This window comes from Passer domesticus, chromosome 3, assembly GCF_036417665.1.
Source record: "Passer domesticus isolate bPasDom1 chromosome 3, bPasDom1.hap1, whole genome shotgun sequence".
Lineage (NCBI taxonomy): Eukaryota > Metazoa > Chordata > Aves > Passeriformes > Passeridae > Passer > Passer domesticus.
This window is the reverse complement of record NC_087476.1, coordinates 24362882-24385776: the sequence shown is the minus strand read 5'-3', so window position 1 is coordinate 24385776 and position 22895 is coordinate 24362882. Positions and strand designations below refer to the sequence as shown.

General features: G+C 38.3%; 1 protein-coding gene across 1 annotated transcript in view; it reads right to left on the bottom strand.

Moving 5' to 3' along the window:
• MLIP (muscular LMNA interacting protein) overlaps positions 1–22240 on the bottom strand; it is a 98484-nt gene extending 76244 nt beyond the window's left edge. Inside the window, exon 1 of the mRNA XM_064412210.1 lies at positions 22138–22240. Coding sequence (XP_064268280.1) covers positions 22138–22200 — 63 coding nt within the window. The 5' untranslated portion in view covers positions 22201–22240. The remainder of the gene's footprint in view (positions 1–22137) is intronic.
• Positions 22241–22895: the final 655 nt, after the last annotated feature.

Below are 22895 nucleotides of genomic sequence, written 5' to 3'. Positions count from 1 at the left end.
TTAAATTAAACTAAATAGCCTTAAAATTGAAAAGGACATGATGCTGAAGAAAGGGAAAGCTAATGAGACCATATTCTTTAATACAGTCCCCACAACTTGTAAGCAAATCCTAAACTACACCTCAAATGTGACAAAGTAGCAAATAGCCTTCTAACCACAAAATCACCACGATATTTGTTCCTTTGGGGTGGAGAATCTCTTTAAAAAAACAAAGCTTGGTTCATTAACACAGGTTCATTAACACACCAGAGTTCACCCAGTGATCAATTTCAGACTTTTTATCACCTATACTATCTGTTGATGCATGATTCCATACAAAGCACTACATACCATATTGCACCATTCCTGTAGAACACTCTGCTGCAGAACAGCACTTCAACATCATAAAAACCATTGCAGGTCTCTTTTTCTTTAAAGTTGTCTAGATATGTTGGTAATAGTAAGCAAACCAAAAATAAATCTGACACCGCTGTGCCTAAGAGAAAGCATTACAATAATGATGGAGAAAAGTTTATAAAGAACTAAAATTGTGCAATAGTAAAGAATGAATCCTGCAGCTTCAGGAAAGCATAAAAAATCTGAAGTATGTGAGGAGGAGTTCATTAAAGAGGTAAAACTCATCGGAAGGTGTATTAAGGGACTGTGGGGTTTTTTTCAGCTGATCTGAACAGGCAGCACTCCTTGTATCTCCCTGTGGCTTCACTGGTCCACACCACAGAACCAGTGGGGAAAAAAATCAGAGCAGGAAGATATATTCAGCTGGGGATCAGGAAACATTTTCCAGTGCCACCTAGCACTCTGAAACAACCCCTCAGGACAGTAATGCAAATTCTGGGCCAAACTTCAGCAATCAGGCTTTTGGTAGCACAGGAAAACAGGCAAGTCTCAAAAAGTATTTCCTATATAAAATCTTATCTATTATCATGAATCTAATATAATGAATCTATCATTTATTTGTTATGATGTTTTCCATTAGCATATAACCCATTTCTAAATACCTTCCTAAATGTTGTTTAGGATCTAATTCGTATCCTCCATAAGCTATTTAAAGTTGTTTGATTTTATAAGTTGTTTGCTTCAATTTCAAATATTATTTCTATTACACTAGGAAGAGGCTGACAGTATAGAGATGGTAACACAAGTGCAGATGTGTAATACAGGCAGTTGTTTTTCCTTTTCAAATCAGCTTTCTGAATAAAGTCTGCCTGAAGAAATGTAAACCCACCACCAGGCAAGAGGCCACTCTTGCAAGAGGTAATGCTCATTCCTTCTACTATTACACTGCTCTATATTCAGAAAATATTCAGCATTTATGATTGCTTATTGGCCACCAATAGTTAAGGGACATTATTAATACAGGGTGAGATTTGGGGGCTGGGATGCATCTTTAAAGAAATTATTTAAAGACGGGGTCTCTAGGATGCTGGAAGTACCCACATTCCCCTGCCCCACTCCAGTAGGATGCCTTTTAAAAACGGATATTTATTATTCTTTTCCTTTTCCCTTTGTATTGAACAGAAATGACCACCCTGTGGATCTGTGTTCTATGTGGGGGGCTCAGATCAAATTCATAGGATCAAAACTCTTATCAAAATAACTTCTGCTTTCTGCATTTGTGATAGAGTTATGGTTACAGACCAGCACCAAAATAGTCAGATTATACTATAAAATGATGCCATTGAAACTGAAATGGATGTGCCTGGGAAATTTTCATATAAGAAAACCTTGAAGGTTTTTTTATATGAAAAGCCCATGACTTGAAGGGAACTAAAAATCACTTTTCCAGAATTTCTATTTGAGATATTTGAATTATGTCTGAATCTTATTCTGGGTGGGAAAAGCTTTTCATCTCAGGTCCTGGAAAAGAAGACTTCTTCCTTGCTCTGCGCTGTATAAGCTAGATGGCAAATATGGTCAGTAAGAGCCATTTAATTTTTTTGTCTTCTGTCATCTCTAGCTCAAGAAGTGTGGGATAAATCTGGAAAATAAATAGGAAGAGACCAGATTTTTTTTAGACTTAATGGACTGAAAATACTCTACATGCCATAACATTGCACTATCTCTTGAACTAATCTACATGCCAGCATATTGGAGGGCTCTGTCTCAGTGCTGATATGTTACCTTCTCTTTTAAGAGTTACAGTACCTTTGGAACAGTGGGCTTGGTGGTGGGAAGGAAGACAAAACTTAAGATGTCCTTCCAAGACACCCCTCTGGGTCTGTAAATTAAGCAAATGTGGACATCTTTTTACAAATGCCAGGGGCAGGTCTGGCCACAACAAAAAGAAGGCAGCCAGCTCCATGGTCTCGTGCATGTTTGGGAGCAGGTGAAGGTACAGAATCTTCTAGAGAGCCTGGAATAATGCCACATCATGTTTCAGTAAAACTGACTTTTTTTTCCCCTTTTTTTGGTGTAGTAAATTCTGATCAAAGCAGACTGAAGCTAACAGTTTTATATATACTTATTTCCACTTCATACTACTCAACTTCAGGCAATTGCTGTGTTAAGCCAGCTTGATTTGAAGAGGCTGCAATCCAGTGAGCAATGTGACTGAGAAAAAGAGCAGCAGCTCTTTCCAGGTCTCCCCCAGCCCAGCTCCTTGTCTGAAAGTGATGTTCTTTGTCTCCTTAATTCAACTGCCTTGCTTTACCTTAGGCAATGCAGAATTCTTCTCTAGAGCATTAAGTTTTCTCTGCACAAAACAGTCCAAGAAGAAATAATTTTAAAAAACTACTGCAAATGACTTTTGATTTCAGTCCAATAAGTGCAAGCACAAAGGAAATTAGGTTAATCTGACACCAGGGCAATGAGTCAGAGTATCTGGTTCAGTCACACAGGTACTAAGTGGGTTTACCTGCTATGGTACCATGCTCAGTACCTTTGATAAGCATCATGGATTTAATTTCTGTCTGTGTCACTACATGTGTATAGGTACGTATGTATCACCCCAACAGTAACCCTCTCTCTTCCTACAAATGTCCTTCTTTATTTGTAGACAGAGTGTCCTTTGTAAAGTTATTCTTGTTTAAATGAGAAAATCTTTTTTGTCTGTGAAGGTTTTAAATTGCAAGGCTTTTTTTCCCCAGAACTTATTTTTTCTGCATTATGATTTTCTAACAGAAATGGAAAGCTAGATGAGAACAATCAACTGGTTCATCTGTTGCTATAATTTCAGTTAATACTTGCAAGAATTTGTGCAGAGTTCCTGCATAATTTTACTGCTTTAATTCATACTCAACACAGTATTTACACTCTGAAATTAAGCAAAATTTAAGCAATGGAAGTGGGGTATTTCCACATAATTCTGTCTTGGCTTTCATGACAAAGGCATAGAAAACTTCTCTGCAGTCTAAGTGAAGCTTTGATTGATTATTTGAAGGCAGATACGCTGACTGCATCTGTGATGGTCAGTGAATACATAGTAGTTAAATAATTTCCATTTCCTCTGACAAAGGAATACTGAGTGAAAAGCAATTATTAAGTATATGTAAATCATCCCATTAGCAATTTTTTTTCTCCACATTTCTTAACTCTATTTTCCCAAAACACAATAGAGTTGCTGAGGAAAATACAGGTAATTATGTTTATCCTACAGCCATTTTTTTTTTCTGCAGGCGTGATTGCTCTCTCTCAGGATATGTGATGTCCCTTCACAATTTTTTCTTTCCTGACTAGTAACTGCTAATTCAGACACTGTCCTGAATTCACAAACACAGCAAGGAGAGTAACCTTCCAGGACTACTCTGTTTGACAATTCAATAAAGGAATCTACAAGCCTTGTGGCTCAATCCCACAGCAGTGGTGATGTCTCAATGGCAACACTCCCTAAGAGGAAGGAGTTGTGGTTATTACAACCTGGAAACTGCTGTACTTAAATTTACATAATTAACAGTACAAATTGAATGCTCTACTGACCATTTGATCCTTTATTGTTCAAGAGAGAAACACAAGCAGAACTTTGCCAATGTACTAGAAAGAATATATAGGGTGCAGTAGGATATTAAAAGAGGTTGTGGGGAAAAATAGCTTCAGAAAACAGGAAGAAAATACAAGAGTGTGTAAGATAATAAATGTCTGACATACTTAACATGCTGAAAATACTTTTTCAGACTGGAATCCCCTCTGCTATCAATCAAAAACAGTGGTTCTTAATATAGCCTAACACTTTCCACAGGAGTAGGAATGTCAATGGCTGTTTCTTGGGACCGTGCCCAGATTTCAGTCTACATTTTCCCTGCATTTTCACTTGTGTATATCTTGAAATTCACATCTAAAGTTTTGGAGTGCTTGCTGATACCTCTGTTCCATATCAAATATAACTCTGAGCAATGAGTTAAATGAATTGACAGAAAAAATAATAGAATTGCAATAATATGAAAAGCCAAAGTTTCTGCAAACTTAAAGGGACATTTCCTATACACACAGTTAAGGAAAGATAGGTATTTACCAAATCTACATTTGAGCTTGTTCAAGGCTCCATTATGGCCAAAGGAGAGAGATTAGACACTTAAAGATAGGTATCTAAACTACATCAGAGAATAATGCCCAAGAAGTCCCCACTTCCTTCCTCTGACTGCAACAGGAGCCTGGACAACCTCTTCAGATGTAAATGCAGCTGTCTAAATTCAGGAGAGATGAATCACAGCCTATTGATTAGTTCTGTTAGCTAAAATAAGAATTTCTAAATTACTGATTTTAGTCAGACTCTGAATTAGTAGGAGAAAAATTACTCTAACCTGGGGTCTACTCACTCTCTCCTCTTCAACTATTTTTGAAGATTAGCAAGTAAAATATTCAAATCTTCTGTAGGTCTCAAACACCTAGAGCCTGCCTTCCACATCCAAATTTCATAGCATAGGTCTTAATAAACTTAAAACAGTACTTGATACTTTCTTTACAATTTCTGTATTGAAATACCATGCTGGTACCTGAAATTTTAGTGGGGATGAATGCTGCATTGCCAGAACAATCAAGAAATAGATCCGAAGGTCTTTTTTGGTTTTTTTGAAGAAAATTTAGTGCTAGAATGCCAGAAAGCACAACTAGAAACTAAATATCATTTGCTGTTAGAAACTGTGTAACCAGGGTAAGTCAAATGCTAGAGGTTCTTGAATATTATTTAGGTGGCTCTGTCTAGGATTGTTTATGCCTTTGAATAAATTTTTCTCTCATATTTTTTTATTAGAAAATGGTTAAAATCAAAATACAGTTTTCAATGACCTAGTAGAAACAAACTCTATGGATCCGGCATCAGGAGCAGGAAAGACTTGACATCAGAAGGGCAACATCAATCGCAAGGCAGCGTGTTTGTGCCAGTGTTCAGTGTGGCAGCAACAGATTCCTCAGCCATCAGGGAGATCAAATGTTTGGAACTGATTTAAGATGGCAAGCTCTCAATTAAAGGCACACCACCAAGGCACCTGCAAGCTCAGGCTCACTATCTCCCAGGTGCAGAGACCAGCTCTCCTCTTCCCTTGGCCCTGGGATCATCCCTTATTCCTCAACACACTGCACACCATGTGCTTGTGATGATAACATTTACCTGCCACCTTGCTTTAGTTAAAGGAGAAGAGTGTTTTTTCACCTTGCCTTGCTTTTTTTTTGTCTGTTTTCTTTTCCTCCCTTTTGCTGGCTGCCAAACAGACACAAGATAGCATTAATCAAAACGTTCTGAGTGACCTTTGAAGAAACACTGTGCTGGGAGCCCTCTTTACAATCTAAATGAAACACATCATCCAAGGAATGGGCTCTCTTGAGGTTACAGACAATTTCACAATTTTAAAAAAAATTGTGGGCACACCATGATGTCAGACATTAAGGAAAAAACACCAAACCCTGCCTAAGAGTATTCATTGTATAAAATCTCCTTTGTCATTTCCTTCTGTACTGCAAAAGCACCTTAGCTAGTGCCCAAAGGGTCTGGCTACCACTTGCCCAAAGAGTGTCTGAGGAAGGACAGCAAGTAAAATGCATTTTACCAGCCTATTATATGGTGAATGATTCATAAAGCAGGTTTTTTTTCCCAGGATAATGTACATTTCTTCTTCCACAGTGAACGACATCTCCTAAAGCAATATTCATCTGACCAAAGAAAAAGGTGTCCAGAACAGAAATCTACAGCTAAGCCACATTGTCTCTACATACAAAAGAGAGGAATTGGCACTCTGAGATGCAGTCCATCCTACTCAAAGGTAAATGTTTAATACGGGTCAGATGAATCATAGTCTCTTTTTTTTTAAACTGTTATAAAAAAAATCAGATTATTTTCTCACTCAGATGTACATCATAGACATCTCAAAGAGGGGATATGATTCCTGTCTAAGCAACATTAGTTGGACCATTCACACACAAGATTCCCTGTAAATATGAGCTAGTGGGCACCTAGAACAACACTATGACTACTATAATATTATCTAGAAAAACAGATCTGTATAAAGCCGTTTCTACTACAGTCATGGATTTTTGGGATAAGAGCAAAATTACCATGAGGAACCACATGAATTTATCATACAAACAAAAGTGTCAGCATAACATAACACATAATTATTATGAAACTTGTTGCATCAGGAAGTTCCAGATGCCAAGAGAAAAACAGATCAAAATCCAAGGAAATACATCCCCAGTGTACAGATCCACTTACTTACACTAAGCTTGAGGGAAGACACAGGAACATCTATCCTTTTCACTAGGCCTTTTTTTTTCCATAAACATGAACCTCAAGTGACAGCTGAGGGCTCTGAGCTAGATGGACTGGATCTCCAATTCAGTCATCCATTCCTGTTTTCTGATCTCATATTGCCAACACTGTTCTTACAGCAGTGAGTCAAGCAAGGAATATTATAGTTCTATCTCACTCATAGCATTTTTCCCCAGGATTACCAAATGCAGGTTAAGCCTCAGTTTTACACGGGAAGCACCCAAAGCACAGACAAAAAATGCAAGCCACCACCTTACCTGCTTTCACAATATTACTTCAAAACATTTGTGCTTGGTCCAATCCTCCATTCCTGACACATTATTTCAGTAGAGATATTTACTGGTGAGGAGAGTTAGTGCTGGAGCCAAACACCTACTTGATATTATCCATTCTGTCATCAACGTGACTCACCAGCAGTGGTCTCATCTTCCATCCTTTCAAGCAAAGTTGAAAAACTGCTAAAAATAGCAGCAGAATTTGACTGCAGAGTGTTTTTCTAGGCAGCTCAAATCTTAGCCAGTGACTAATGCTGCTAATTGAATTTTTACCTCCATCTTTTTTAGGGGAGAACACAAACAGTAAGAGACAAGGTTGCTTTTTGCAATTTTTTTTTTACTACATTGTCTCTTGTCCCCCTTTTTCTATGGCAGTGGAACATCAAACTATGGCTCAAAACCCTCTTCTTAAACATCTGTTTTCTGTAGAATCGGACACATGGGGATTTCCCAATAATATTTTGGAGCTCAGTAATGAGTTAGCATTGCAACACAAAATAAGCTCTGACCTGTTTAAGATAAAAAGTACTTTACATATGACATTCTTTTCCTTCTGTCCAAACATTTCACTTTCCTTCTGCTTTTAGTCATCAGGCTAATTACTGTATTTTATTTCAGCAGTCACTGCTGCTATGCATTACCAAATGTGAACTCTTATGCCAAGCTGAAAGAGACACATATCCCTTATATTAAATACACCTCCTTCGTGACTGAAAGAATTATGTTAGGGAAGAACAACTGTCATATTATGCTAATTAAATTTCTTCTGAGCACTTTAAAATCCACTGTACAGGAAAAAAAAAAAAAGGGAAATATCCAAATAAACACAGGAATAATTTTTTTTTGCACTAAGTAACTACCATTCCCTTCATCCCATTCTGCTTCAGATAAAAATTAATTACCGCTATTTTCTAGTAAAATGTACATTAGTTATTTCAAAACTATGTAGAAACAGACATACACACACCCTAACAGGAATACTAAAATGCTGCTAAGACCACCAAATAGTTACAAGTGTTTTCAAGAAAATCCTTTTAAAAAAAGGTTTGTGTGTGTTTGAGGGGTTCCCCCAAATTTTACCTATGTTTGTTGCAGCCAAGCCTATACAGAGAGCCTATAATAACAGGCAGGAACAGGGACTATATCAGGATGCAAGCCACCTGTCTGGATAAATCTGCATTCTGTGGTGGTAAACTTAAAAAAAAATAATCTGTGGTGTTTGGGGCCTTGTTGCTGTTTTTTTTCAATCAAAACAAAATGGTATATAATCAAAACTGGCTGCATTTCTAGAAAAGGAGCCACATGAAGCTGAGCACAGGCAATTAACAGTGCAAGTGCTTTTCCTAAAGGGACACAGAGTCAGTGCTTACATTCATCTCAGTATTAGCAGCCAGACACACAGTGCTTACAACAATAATTTTCATGGAGTTATCAAATTTTTCAACTGCAAACTCCAGTCCCTATGGACAGTAAATCACGGAAGCAATCCAAACAAAATCAGTGGAGGAGAGCTGCTAATGAAGTGTGTGCACAGATCCACACAAAGTCGTAGCCCTAAGTATTTATCAGAGAGAAACAGGTGCCAACCAGATGCCAAAAAAATAAATAATATGTCAGAAATTAATAGCAGTTAGTCTGTTGCTCCTGCAAGTGACAGAAGACATCCAAAATGAAAATAAAAGAACCAAAATACAATCTTGTAAGAGCCCACAAACAACAAGGGTAACCGCACAATCTAATTTATGTTATCTGATATTACTTCAGGCTTCCTAATGCTGAAAAAATACAAGGTTCTCTCTAGACTCAAATAAAGAACCAACCATGGGACTGCAGAGCACTGCAAAGCTGTAAAAGGACAATTCTTGTTATAATGCCCAAAGCTCCTGCCAGGCTGGAGCGCAGCAGCTGCCTCACATGCCTGGAGTGCAGCAAGCAGGAGCACCACAAATCCTGTAAACACTTCAGAAAATACAGGAGAACAAGAAGTCAACCAAAAATGTGACACATTGCCTCGTGCTGTCAAGTGAAAAGGCAACCATGTCACTGAAAGAGGGCACAGCAAAGGAGGATTGTTTGCAACACTGGAGAGATATTAACCATAGAAATAATAATAGCAAAATAAATCAAGAAAAGAGCTGAAGCATTCTCACTTTAAGATATGATGCAAAGTATCACTCCCAGCTTTCTGAGTAGAAATATATCTTCTAGTTATACAGCAGTTGCAGGATATAAAATCTTCTGTACCTATCTACATCTATTTCTATAGATCAGCACAAAAACAGTTGGTTAAGACTGAGTTACAAGTGCAGTCGAGTGCTTTATATCAAGTGCCTGAGGGAAAGGAGGGAAATCTTGTTTACAGTTTAGCAAGGCTTGGGTATGGAAATCAATGGCAAAACGTGTTTGTACAGAAGGAAAAGAGGTTTTTTTCCCTAGTATCAGCATCAACCCACGTGGAAAACTGTGCTGATGAAGCCAGCAAAAAAAAATGCACCAAGGTTTTAGTCTCCTTACTGAAATCCTTTATCCTGTAATATGTGAAAAAACACCATTAAATTTTTCTTGGAAGAGGCTTGCAAGTGTCTAGTGGGGAATTAACAGATGTTGGGAGAATCACTTTACCGATGCAAAGGGTTGCTATAAACACATTAGCAGTGGGAGTTTCTGCTGTTGAGCCACAACATAGAAGATATTTACAGGTGTTCTCCCAAGTAATCTGTGAATTCTACACAGTTATTTACCAAAAGTGTGAGGAAACTTAATAGTAGGTACAAATGATGGAATTATTACATTGACAAATAAAACACAGCTAGTCACACATCAATTATTAAAAGATAAGCTTGCTGAAAATTCTGCCCAACACATCCCTTATTTTTCATTCTCCATTTCTATTCCCATGTTTCTTAAACTTTTTTAATTCACACATATCTATTTAATTCTCACTCCCACCATCTTTTAGTCTTTTTTTACTTCATTTTTCAAGTAATTACCTTTTTTCCTGTTTCTTTCATTTATCCCATTTCAGGGAGTATTACTGTTATTCCTTCTTTTCCACCTTCTTTTAATGAGTTTTAGGACTCCCTGCCTCTCCTGTCTTATTACCAGCTTTCCTCTCAAGTCTTGTCTAACATGTGAATTACAACCATGTCTATGGTGTGCAGCACTAAAAAGGTTTGTGCTGCATGCCACATTTTGCCACAGCACCAGTGAGTGCAAAGAGCCCCCAGATTCACCCCACTTCTTACTTCACCAGCACTTTTCCCTGCAGCACTGATTTTACTGACATATGTAGCAAAGAGTAAAATGCTTTTGTTAAGTCCCATTGCTTCAGGAAATAATAACCTGACCAAATTCATTGACCTGTGTCTATTTTAAAAGTTAAAAAGTGTCTTTCAATTTCTTTGTGGGTTAATAGTCCCAAACACCTCGAGTACTTGCCATTCTACATAACACCTAGCCAGTCACTTCAGTGGAATTCTAAATAACTAACTTCAGCACACAGCTAATAGACAGAAATGTACTTTCTGATTATTCTTCTGTCAGATATGTTCATTCCTCTGAAATGAAAGTAACAGCACAGAAAACATTTTAAACTTATTATATAATTATGGTTTTAAAACTTCATTAAAGCTGCTTTAAAATATGCCTCATTATCCAGCACAAAAACATTGTAAATCATGAAAATAACTTTGTGTTCATGAAATCTACATATTTTTATTTACACACTTTTAATTAGCAAACAATTTGAAATACATTTGCAAAGAACTCATATGAAGAATGTAGTATACAACAGCATGTGCAGTGTGTTTTGTAGATAAGTATACACTGGTAACTCCTAACCTTGAGCTAAAAGGCCCTGATGTAGATGATTCATGGGGGAAATTGCAACATACATCATAGAAAATTACAATATTAGTAATGCCAATGATGATGCAAATATTATTAATACTTATGCAATGATTTCTATTCTCCACTGGTTTCCAAAACAATCATTTGGAATTCAAATATTATTTTATGTTCACAAAGCTGGAGTACTAAAAACCCTTTCACAATTTCCTCCACTTCCCAGATAAAAAAAAAAGAATATTTGGCTAGGATATTTCCCAGCATGGCCTGATTCTCTCAGAAGCAGGCACAGTCACACTCTGAACAAGTTCTGGTCTCTTCTTTTGAGAGGAAAAGCTGGTGCACTGAACTCAGAAGTATCCAATAATGCTAAAAATACCTTTGCATTCTGCTTCAAAAGGGAAAGCTGGTTTTACAAAACAGCTTATCAACTCCCTTCACACTTTATGCTGCAAATTCTGTCCCACACCTGCAAATACAAAAACACTGCTCTTCATAGTTTGCCATCTGTTCTACTGTAGAGCAGTGTTTCAGACATGCTACACAGATCATCACTTTATATAAAATGTAGTCTATTTGCAAGATATACACATGTCCATAACAACAGATTTACTGGAAAATCATCATCTGCTCACTCACACAATGATTGAAAGTGGCTATCTGCTTTTATATAAATAAATGTATTTTATATATATATTTTTATATATATATTTTTTTTATATATATACATATATATATAAAAATACATTTTATGTCCCTGACTAGCCCCCTAAATCATTTACATGTGATGAAAATTTGATAAATTCTTGGACTACACATGTAAGCTGCTGGATATCCATTTAGAATTGTACCCTCTCACAGACATCAAAAATAGGGTAGCTACAATATAATACAATCTCTGCACTTACAAAGGAAGACAAACAACTACCAAACCAAATCATTGCCACCCTGAGATACTTCAGTGAGATAACTACTATTTATATTTTATACAAAAGCCATTGTTTCAAATATAAGTCTGTTATTGGAACAAATTGTTCTTGTTTAAGAAACCTGAAAGAAGGCAACTATCTCCTGCATTAATGAAGGAACATCTAAACCTGTAAGATCTTGCATGAGAAACAATAATAAAAACAGAACAAAAGAACATTAATTAGAAAATTCTAATATACCATTTCATAGACAAATTATGTTTTACAGGAAATCCACAATACATAGTAAATATAACAGCATATAAATACTGCTGTTCTTAATAGTTTCCTATCAAGAAACTCCAGCGTAGAAATAGCAAAGAGATTCCTTCCAAATACTAGAGTCAACATTTCAAATAAGATTTTAATTTTGAGGAATATGTAACATTGCTACACCAGAGTATATTCTGAAAATGAGCATTTCAAATCTCAAATTTGAAATGTGAAAATCTGAAAATCACAAATTCTGAAACGTGTCAAAGCATATGCTATTTCTGCAAAGCCCAATCTCACACCCCTCCCAAGACATACACTGCCCAGAGCAACATGGAAATTATTTCCACACTTTTACATGACACTCATATCTGCAGTACTTGGGCACTTCATGGAGGCAGTGCTCCTAGAAGTCACACAGCCTGACCATTTACACTTCTTAAAAGGACTAATATCTACAAATTTAGCTGCTTTAAAGACACTGGTTTAAGTTGTCCCTAGTAATTTGGAGAGTGTTACCCATACACTTGCTGCCAGGGGGGAATTTCTGAGAGCATTTGCAGCCTTTGATTGTCATTATGTGGAAGGGTGAAAATTACAGCTTTCCCTTTCTTTGGACACCTTAACCATTTGACTAAGATTTTCTGCATATGTCAAGAAGCAAGTTCTAAAAAAATGTAACAATATTCAATTGGAAACAGAAGGATGAAATATTAGGTTTTATGTTTCCACATTTTACTTACAATACCACTGTGGGTAACTACTCTCTTTCAGATCCCATTGTACCCTGATGTAGCTGCTCATGGTGATTCCTAAGGAAAATCACCATTGGAGAACAACAAATAGCCTGTAATCCTGTCATTGACACCTTTATCATAACACTTATGAATAAAACAAAGCAAATAAAACAAAGTGAAAATCAAATTTGCTCTGATAATCCTATTTCCCAAACTTTAAAGTGCACTGGAGGCTCTGAAAACCCCAGGCAATCCATCACATGATGCAGCACTGTGTCACCACAAATCATTGGCAAGGTTGGAGGCACACAGTCCTGACTTCTAAGACTTAGAAACTGGGAAGGAGCTGAAAGTCACTACAGGAATCATTTATCATTATAACCCTTCAGCATATACACTTCATTTCTCAGAAAAAAAGACACTGTAAACTAGAATATACTGTTATTAAGAATAAAATTAAATTTAAAAAAGAAAATTTCTTGTCAGATTTAGCTACTTCTGTCCCAAAAAAAAAGGAAAAACCTGATGTTTTCATTGGATTTTTTTTATATGTAACTATCAGTGTCAATTCACCTAAAAGATTGTAAATAAGATTGCTATAAGGAAAGCTGCTGTGTTTTCAACAGAGATCTGTTCCATCACATTAGTAAACACATGATCTATTAAAGAAAAGCAGAGAGAAAGACAAATCATGTTCTTTCCTCTGCTGGAATTTCAAATACAGATACTTTGCATTTTGCTTTTGTTGTCTCAGACTGAAAGAACTGAGTTTTGTCTCAAGTGATTTGCTAAGAATTACTCTTTGTCTGATTATCACTTAACTCAGTTGATATTTCAGGTTTGATCTGGATGTATTTCAAAGTGTATTTACTAAAAAAGTATACTAAACCATTTAATTCTTGCTTGAGGCTGAAAAACCTAATGATGTTTTTCAAACATTCTTTTTATCATCACCAACAGGTGTATTTTCAAGGAGTAAAATGGTGATAAATGTACTGTCACTAACATTTTATGAGAAGCATGGATTTTCTATAAAAGCAATTTTAAATCCATTCAACAGGGGAAAAATTTTTTATGGCTCTTCCCTAAATCTTCAGTTTTAAATGTTTCAAGCAAATCCATTGGTTCATTTCACATCATTTAAAAACATAATATTTATAAAACACTATCATTTTCCTGTGTTTGGTTTCCAAATCTTCTTCAAGAACAAGAAATTTGATACAGCAGAGAATGGCACTGATTCACTTTCTGTCTCATACAGAAAAATGTTCAATTGCTTTGGGGATTTCTGTCAGTTCTGGGGTATGAATACATTTATTTGTGTACAATTCAAGACAGGAAAAGCTTCAACCAGTTATTTTCTACTTTTGAGAATCCTGAACAAATAAAAAATTGGTTGAGCAAATTAATTTTTCACCAACGTTCAAAAAATTTTCTTTTGTTCCTTTTCCTCAAGAATGAATCTTTGTTACCAGGAAGGTACTAATATAGTAACATTTCCATCAGAAATTATTTTGCAATATGTACTACAGGTCACCACCAGTTCTTTCAAAACAGGTAACAGTTAACTCTCAAAAATGAAGTATTAAATGCAGAAAGGTTTCCTGCATGACCTTCATGTCCAATCAAGAGTTGAAGCTCTGCTCCCTTGATACAGAGAACTTGGGAGTTAGGGTACTGCTTCCCTCTAAAGGAGAAGCAACAGGAGGGTTTAGGGTGGTCCTAGAAACTACAGAGCACCAGGCATTGCTCCATTTTCCATCCTGCCAGGAAGTGGAAGGTACTCACCAGTGCCTCATCATGGGTCTGGGGCACAAACTCATCCCACACATAGTTTGTCTTTCTTCAGCCTGCCTTTGCTAACCTCAGTGCAGCAGACTTCATGCTTAAAAGGGGAAATATAGGCTACCCTACTCCAGCTTCTCCTCAAGCAGTGGAATCTTCTTTTCAAGGAGAGATGAAAATAAGCAACCATAGCTTGATGCTACACTTAATGTGACTGGAGAGGCAGGCCATACTGAGGTAGGGCAGCACTTTTTTGGAATAAACACCCTTGTTCTGATTTCTGGAGATAAGCAAACACAGCACAGCACAAGCGCTGGAATGAGGTCTAGGAGCAGGAATGGGCTGCCAACAAAAGGCCAATTCAACAGAGGGGGATCAAGATCACCAAAGACTTCCAATGCCCTCCAACCTGTTTCCAGAAAGATCTAGAAGAATGAACTGCATATGACAACTAATTTGCACAGAAAGTGAGACATTTAGCTCCAGAACAGGCAAAAATTATCAATAAAAACATAACTCCACAAAACGTAGGCACACATGTGATCCCGGACCCTGGACACCCCATCAGCAGGATTGATTCTGGAGCCAGGACTGGTGATCTTTCTTCTTTCTCCCTTTCTTTGTTCTCTCCATCCTCTTTCACCCTACTCCTTACTCAAAATCCACTGCAGTGTGTTTATATCACAAGGGACTAACACACCAGTTGCCCTGCCATGTGTTTAATTTACTAACAAATTTTTGTAGACCCTCTGACTTTTGTCGTTCCTTCTCAACCACAGGCATCTGTGAATCCTGGGTGCCCCCTCCCCTTAAGGAGGAATGTGGGACACCACATGCATGTTGTCCTCCAAGCCCAGCTTCATTAACATCCCTTTATCCCTTTCATTAACCACTTCTCCCCTTTTATTCTGTACATCATCAGAGAGTTTGTCCTGGCTTCAGCTGGGATGCAGGTCTTAGTAACACACTGATGTTTCAGTTTTTCCTAACCAGGGTTTACTCTAAATCAAGGACTTGTCCGTTTCCCCTGCTTTGCCAGGGAGCAGGTACACAAGAGCTGGGAGTGAGCACGAGAGCTGACCTGAACCAGCCAAAGCTATGAGCCACATCATGGAACACCTTGCCCAGTACATGAACTGGGAGGAGGTGGTCAGGAGAAGCTGACTGCTGTTCAGGTACAGGCTGATGAGCAATTGTATCGTGCATCACATGTCTTTGTTAGCTTTCATTCCTCTCTATTTCTCTGTTTCATTATTGTCATAATAATTACCATTATTGTTTCATTTTGTTTCAATTATTAAACTTGTTAAACAGATGAACTTATTAAACAGATAAAAACTGATTTTATCTCAACCCACAAGTTTTACGGTTTTTTTATTGTCCTCCACAATGTCAGGTGGGAAAGGGGAAGCAGGGTGCAAGTGTGTGGTACTTAATTGCTGTCTGGGGTTAAACCACAAAAATCTCTGTTTTCAGGAATTCATACAAGAGCAAGAGATTTAATGCTGCCACTCTATTATTGAGTGCTTTCAGAATTCAAAGAACAGTGAATTGAAAACATTAGGCTTAAAATGTTGGAATGAGGATGCCTTAATGATAAGCACAGTATCATTGTGTATCCATACTAAATGTGTTAAAGGAGATTTGCAGATGGGAAAAGCTATAAGCATGTTTCATGACAAATGCTGTAGTGTAGCTTCAAAATTAAATCAAAGAAATGCTCCAAAAATCATCCACTCCAGCATATGGATTCAACTTCAGACTACTGCCAAAGCAAGGCATGATTTTATATGGTTAAGTCCTGAAAACTTCCCAGAGTGGATAGTCCACAAATTCCCTGGTTGTTCCAGGGCTGCATTATACTTCTAATGAAGGAGCTTTCCCTAGAATTCATTCTGAATTTCAGTGTGAGCAGCAGCAGTGAACATCTTCCCAAGTATCACCCACAACTCACACATTCCTGAGGAATATCTTTGGGAAAAATTGGGTTTTTTCTAAATAACAGTCTCCATAACCAAACTTATTTCTGGAAATGGTCTCTCACTCATTATAACTCTCGGGTTATACCTGAGTATCACTCAGAGAAGTCTCAAACCAATGCCAGAGGAAAAAAAAAATCTATTTAACTGATTTCTACAGAGTTTCATGACTAGAACTGTTTCCCAGAACTGCTTTAATTAATCAACACAAGCTGTCTCACCATACTAATACCCTTTTTCATCATGCCTCACCTAAAATTCAATCACTTGAATTGCCCTGCCTGACTTTGTGGCAGCAATTGATGCAACTGTTACAGGGGTACTTATCTTTCCTCACCCCAAAACATTAAAATAGGCAATTGTTACTTGTCCATGAAAAGCCTCTTCTACCACAACATTCAAGACCCTACAGGAATCTGCTGCACTCCTCTTCTGAATCCTGTGAGATATTGTATGGTATTGTTTCACATTACCTCCAACCAAAAATGCACTGATGACACCTCTCCAAGAGAGCTCTTTCCCCACTGATACAACCAAAGTCTACCTCAAATGTTCCAGCAGGGCCTCTGTAGGACTGGTATCTGCCTAAAGAAAAGGCAGCTCTTGCCTCCTTGCATTTATGTTCAGTGACAGGGTTAGAAAAAAAGGGCAGACCAAGATTCAGTGCTTCCCACTTTCTTTTGTCCTGTTTAATGTCACATCAACAGTGCTAAAAATATCCTGCTATATGCAGGCTCCAATTTATTCCCTCCTCCTCCTCCTTCTGGGTGATTGCTTGCTGAAGTAATCCACACAAATAGGAATGCAACTTTAGGTATCCAAGAGGAAAGGCTTATCAGATGGAGCTCTGCCTTTGTCACTTTCCTACACCTGTACAGCAAGATGCAATTGCCACCACGTCAGGATCTTATTGCTGTAGCAACTACAAAGCCTCAGTCCTGATCTACAAAGCTCTGGGTTATTTGAAAGTTGCTCTTCTGAAGCAATCCTTTTTGCCAAAGCTGCTGTAATTTGGGACAAAGTAGCACAAAATGCCTTAAGTGTGTCAACTCACCCACCTGAATTCAGCTACATGACAAAGTCTCCCAGAGGAGGTCACACACAGAGCAAGAACTAAAACCTTCCTTTTAGATAAGCAGGAATAATTTAATATATACTCATATAAAGCCTTCTCTGACTTTTGTAATTATTTATTTTTTTCTCATGAAATGAGCATGATACTCAAACTTCAGCACCAAATTATCAAACTATTCTTTGTTCCTCAGCCATGGAGGTTTCTGCTGTGCCAAAGAACATCCTGTTTTCCAGGTGTTTGACCCCCTATATCTGCACTAACACTCACTCTTCGCTCAGCTCCTCTTCCTCCTTGTGGTGACCCACGGAGGCCGTAGCACACCTCTGGCCACAGCAGCACCTGCCCAGTGCACACCCAGGGACGTGTCAGAGCACTGCCATGGGCCCTGCTCCTGGCAAAGGAGCGACAGACGAAGCCCAGGAGGAGCACTGCCATCCCTGACACCAGCAGCCCAGCAGGAGCACAGCAGCAGCCCAGGAGGAGCACTGCCATCTCTGGCACCAGCCCTCCCGGCACAAGAGCGAGGGTGACCTGGAGAAGGGTTTCCATGGAGGCACGGCCGTTCCCAGCCCTTCCTGCCCTGCCCACTCCCACCAGCCTCCACCCAGCTCCCTTATCTGCTGCTTTTCAAACAACCCTTCCCATCTCATACTCGCTTCTCACCTGGTTTACACGTGTTAAATCAACAACAAAACCTGCAAACAGGAACTGCCATCACCTCATTAGTCATCACCCTCATTCTGTCTGGGCTCCCTTAGGTTTCCCTCAGGAAACAGGCTGCCTTCTTCAAGGAATCTCCACTTCCCACACTTGCCATGGAGAAGGTCTTGACAGGACTTCTGAGGTTGCTACCAGAGTATGAAGATTAACCATTGCTTCACTTAGGCGGCCTTGATCCAAATTGCCCTGCTCTGTATAAGCTGTATCCACACATACTGCTTGTGAAAAGCAAATGCTAATTCTCTGAATAAAGCCCTGCAACTCTGTCATTCAAAACCTAACCTTTTAAGGAGTGCATGGCATCCTTTCTGATTCACAGATCCATTTGGTTGATGTATTTTCCATATAGAACTGTTATTTATTGCTACTCCAAGTAAGAAGAAAGTAAACCCTTATAATGCAAACTAAAGTAAAAGATTAAATGTTCTCTGTTAAACATAACAATGTAAACATTATTTTAAATGTAATAGTTTATGTGCTGTTTTTCATGGGGAGAGAACAGATCAAAAAGGAAAGAGACAAGTGTGAAATATAATTAAAATAAATTCAAATAACGCAATATACATTGAGGGATGAGGACTTTAGAATCAAAACAGACTATTTTGAGGTGAGCCATTGTTTCAGCAGATAAACTTTGGAATTACTGGGTCCTTCTGAGCTATCAAAGCTCTGAAAAGGGCAAGTATGTCCATCTGCTTAGTCCAATCTATTTTATAGTGAGTCATTCTATTTTTCTTTCACAAAATGGGCCCTCCATTATCTTCTATTCTCACAGTCAGCTCTACACAAAGACTCTCTTCAGGATTCTGGCTGCCAGGTCTTTCTCCAGGAAGCAAGGATAAGAATTCTTATTACGTGAAATAGTCTGAAGTGGTAGAGAATTTTGTATTATTTATCTCATGCACAGTAAGCAGTGAATGTAAAGGTACCACTTCACAAAACTGTCTGTGATGTTGTCTTCTGTGTTAGACTCTGAGCATGATCTGGTCTCTATTTGACTGACATGCTACAATCAGAGTATTTTCAGGATGACATAGACTTTGCTCTTTTGAAAATGGCTAGAAAATATTATAACAAGGCATACAAATCCAAAATTTGTCTTTCACACACAAATACATATAGGTCATAGAACTACAACATTACAGAAATAAAAGATGTGGTGGGATAGCTCACATGGCTATAGTGCTGCAAGGGACACAGGCTCTTCAGAAAGGAGGGAAAAGAAGACAATCTCTGTGTGAAGCAGCAGCTAAAATGTGGAGAACGTTTGTACAGACTGAACTACAGGGCTGGGTGAGTACTTGTGGGTCAGGATCAGAGGAGAGGTCACTGAGGATGACTTCGCAGTGGGACTGGGCCACAGACAGGTTGGAAAGGGTGTGGAAGTGGAGAGTGCTCCTTACAACAATTTCTTTAAACAATTCAACAAAGTATCTGGACTGCACACCCTCTTTGTCTGGGTTTTTTCACATGAGACTCAAGCTTTTGTGACACCTGCAGAGAACAAAATGGCACGGCACAAGAAATGCAGACAATTTCTGCAGGGCATCAAGGACTGCTTCTTGATGTGGGCACAGGATGGGCCAAGCAGTTCATACCCAGCTGGATCTGTTATTAATAAACAAGGAAGAAGTGTTCATGGATGTGTATACTCAGTGACAGGCTTGGCTGTAGTGACTGTGAAATAGTGAGACCTAAGCCTTATGGGGAACAGAGGAAAACAAATATCAAAACACACACTCTGGGCTTCAGGAAAACTGACTTCAGCCTACCCAGGAGCTGGTGAGTGGGACACTGTAGAAGGCAGCTTGGAAACAGGGAATTTGGGAAAGCTATCATGTCCTTGAAAACAACCTCTTACACATGCAAGGCAATTCATGATTCAGAAATACAAGCAGATTTACCAGGACACCAGTGTGGTTAAACAGAGCGTTTGCAACTGAGGTGAAGTGCAAAAAGGCAGCACAGGAGGTGGAAGCAGAATATGAAATAGTGTATGTATTTGCTGTACTGAAGTTAAATATGTGAACAGACATCCACAACAGCATGCACAAATAGTATCTGTACCACAGACTGGCACTGCTCCCATGCAGTCAGTTGACCTGACCTGCATGTAACAAAAAGTAAAGGGCAGAATCAATAAAAATCCAGGAGACATGAAACTAGGAAAAAATGTGGGGGCAGGGGAAATCAATCTAGCAAACAGAAAGAAAGGCATTAAGACTAAACAGGCAGAGACAGTTTGAGGTGGGATGTAGAGGAGGCTGGGGCTCAGCTGGAAGGGGATGGGGAAGGGGCTGGGAGGACAGAGCAGAGGCATTCCTCCACTGTCACCAGAGGGCTATGGAGCCCCCTGAGCCAAGGTGTCTCTGTGCCCTCGCTGAGCAGCCACAGGAACGTGACCTGCCACTGCTAAGGGACACTCTCAGCTCAGAGTGTTGGGAGGATTTAGTTTTGAAGCTACTGAACAGTGTGTGACTTGACATGGGCGTCAGCACGGCTCCCATCAGTGGGCTCCCTGTTTGCTCCAGTTTGCTGTTCTTAAAATTAGTAAATGATGCACACAAAGAAGGTCAACAGCAGATCATTAGTGTTCCAAATGAAGCACTTTGCATTCTGGAAAAGCCTTACTTAAGGCTGGCTGCTCAATTCTTTGTGCATGAGGATATGGTCTGCAATTAGATAACCACACAGGCTGATTAAATTGCTACGTATTTTCTCTTTGCGTGAGCTAGAGCAAAATGTCAAAGGTTTCCTTTGAAACCTTCCCTGAAGATCAGGTGGATTTTATACTTGTTTTTAATTTTGATGTTTTCCTTATATTTTATATATCAACCACATATTGAAAATTAGGTCACTGTCTAAAGAATTAATTCATTAATTAATGAGAAAATTAACAATTAAAACAATAAATAATATTCCCATTAGAACTTAAGTGATGAATCTTTAGCAATGCTCTTTCAGATATTAGTCTTTATATAAATACTGCTTTTTTAAAAGAAAAAATAATATAAGACCAAGTCATTACTTTCAGTTTCAGTGCTTTCCTTATTTCCTGCCCAATGCACCTTGGTGAAGTGGTATAAAAACTGTTAACTAACACACAAGCTTGCCAAAACTAATCTAACTGAGGCTGGTAGAGGCCAACACTGCAATTAAACAGGAGTAAAAGTGGGCCCACTATGAAACCAAATCAATGCAACACCACCATTTAAGTGCTAAAAAATTCATTGCTAATTTGTTCCTTAGCAAGAGTGATGACCACTTTTCTTCACAGCTTTGCAAAGCCAAGAATAAACTGCCCTTTTTGTGGTATTAAGAAAAAAACTCATTACTGCAAGGCAAATTATAAATCGCATTGCAAGCCTCAGCTAATTAGGAATAAGCTGTATTTTGACTGTTTTCACTTTCTCTCAATAATTTGTTTTGGTCACAGATTTTTTCAGTACATTTCAGATTCATTCCAGACACAAACAATTTTTTTCTGCCATTTACTGATCTAAAGTTATGGAACATAATGTGCAAAGATATAGTCCCTTAAGAAAAAAATATAAGAAAACTACTGATATTAGCTATTAGTTTGGGTTATGACAACAAAGTTTAACCAGATTTCAGTTTTTGCATTTCACATGCACATAAAATGAATTCACAAATTCCCATAATTTCTACAGAAATGCACTTTCATAATTAATTTAATATACAATAATGAAGTTTTATTCTTCAAGGTCAGTGGTTAAAGGAAGCCAGGAAATACTCCTATAAAGTACAATGGTTATTTATTTTCCTGCTTCCAATCACACTTTTAAAAATTTAAAATATCAACATTTCTCAACATATCTTACCATTTGCTTTTTCTCTAAAGCTTCTCTTCCTGAGGCTTTGCTTTCATGTTTTCCTAACTCCATTTCCCAGAGGAATAAAAACCTAGTATCCTGAGCAGAAGTGATTCAACCTGACTACATGTTAGATATCCCTGTACTTTTGGAGTCGGGACAGAAAAGTATCAGGAGCACTGTGGTGATTTCTAGTCAGCGTGTGTTTCCATTTATAGCCATCAAAAATCCACAAATAGAAGTGTGGAGAGAGGGCAGACAGCTGCCTCTGATAACAATAAACATTGGTTTGGTATCACAGTAGATTGTTCAGGATGGATTTTGGTTACCAGCCCCATTCACTCTCCCATTTTTCCCCTCTATCCCAAAAGTCTATACCAAAAAAGCCCATGAAAATTAATAGCTATGTCTCAGTAGCATTAACTTGAGTTCACAGAGATTATTAAGCCAGCAAAATAATGAATATAATTCATTGGCACCACGTGTGCTATGCCAAAACAAAAGCATACAGAAAAGCACTTTAAAACAGTGTTTTACCATAACTATTGATTTTTCCCTGTTTGGGACTCTTTGGGACTGGACTGTCCCCACATTCCCTCAAGCAGAGAGTACTCTCCTATCCTAATATCAGAATGACATCTTGCACTTTTGAAATGCAGGAGGAATTGTTAAACTTGCAGCAGGCGCTGTGAAGAAACGACCAGTGAACAACTAACATGGAGCTGACAGCCATACGAGGGGGGTGGTGGAGTTTGTTAGCTGAATGT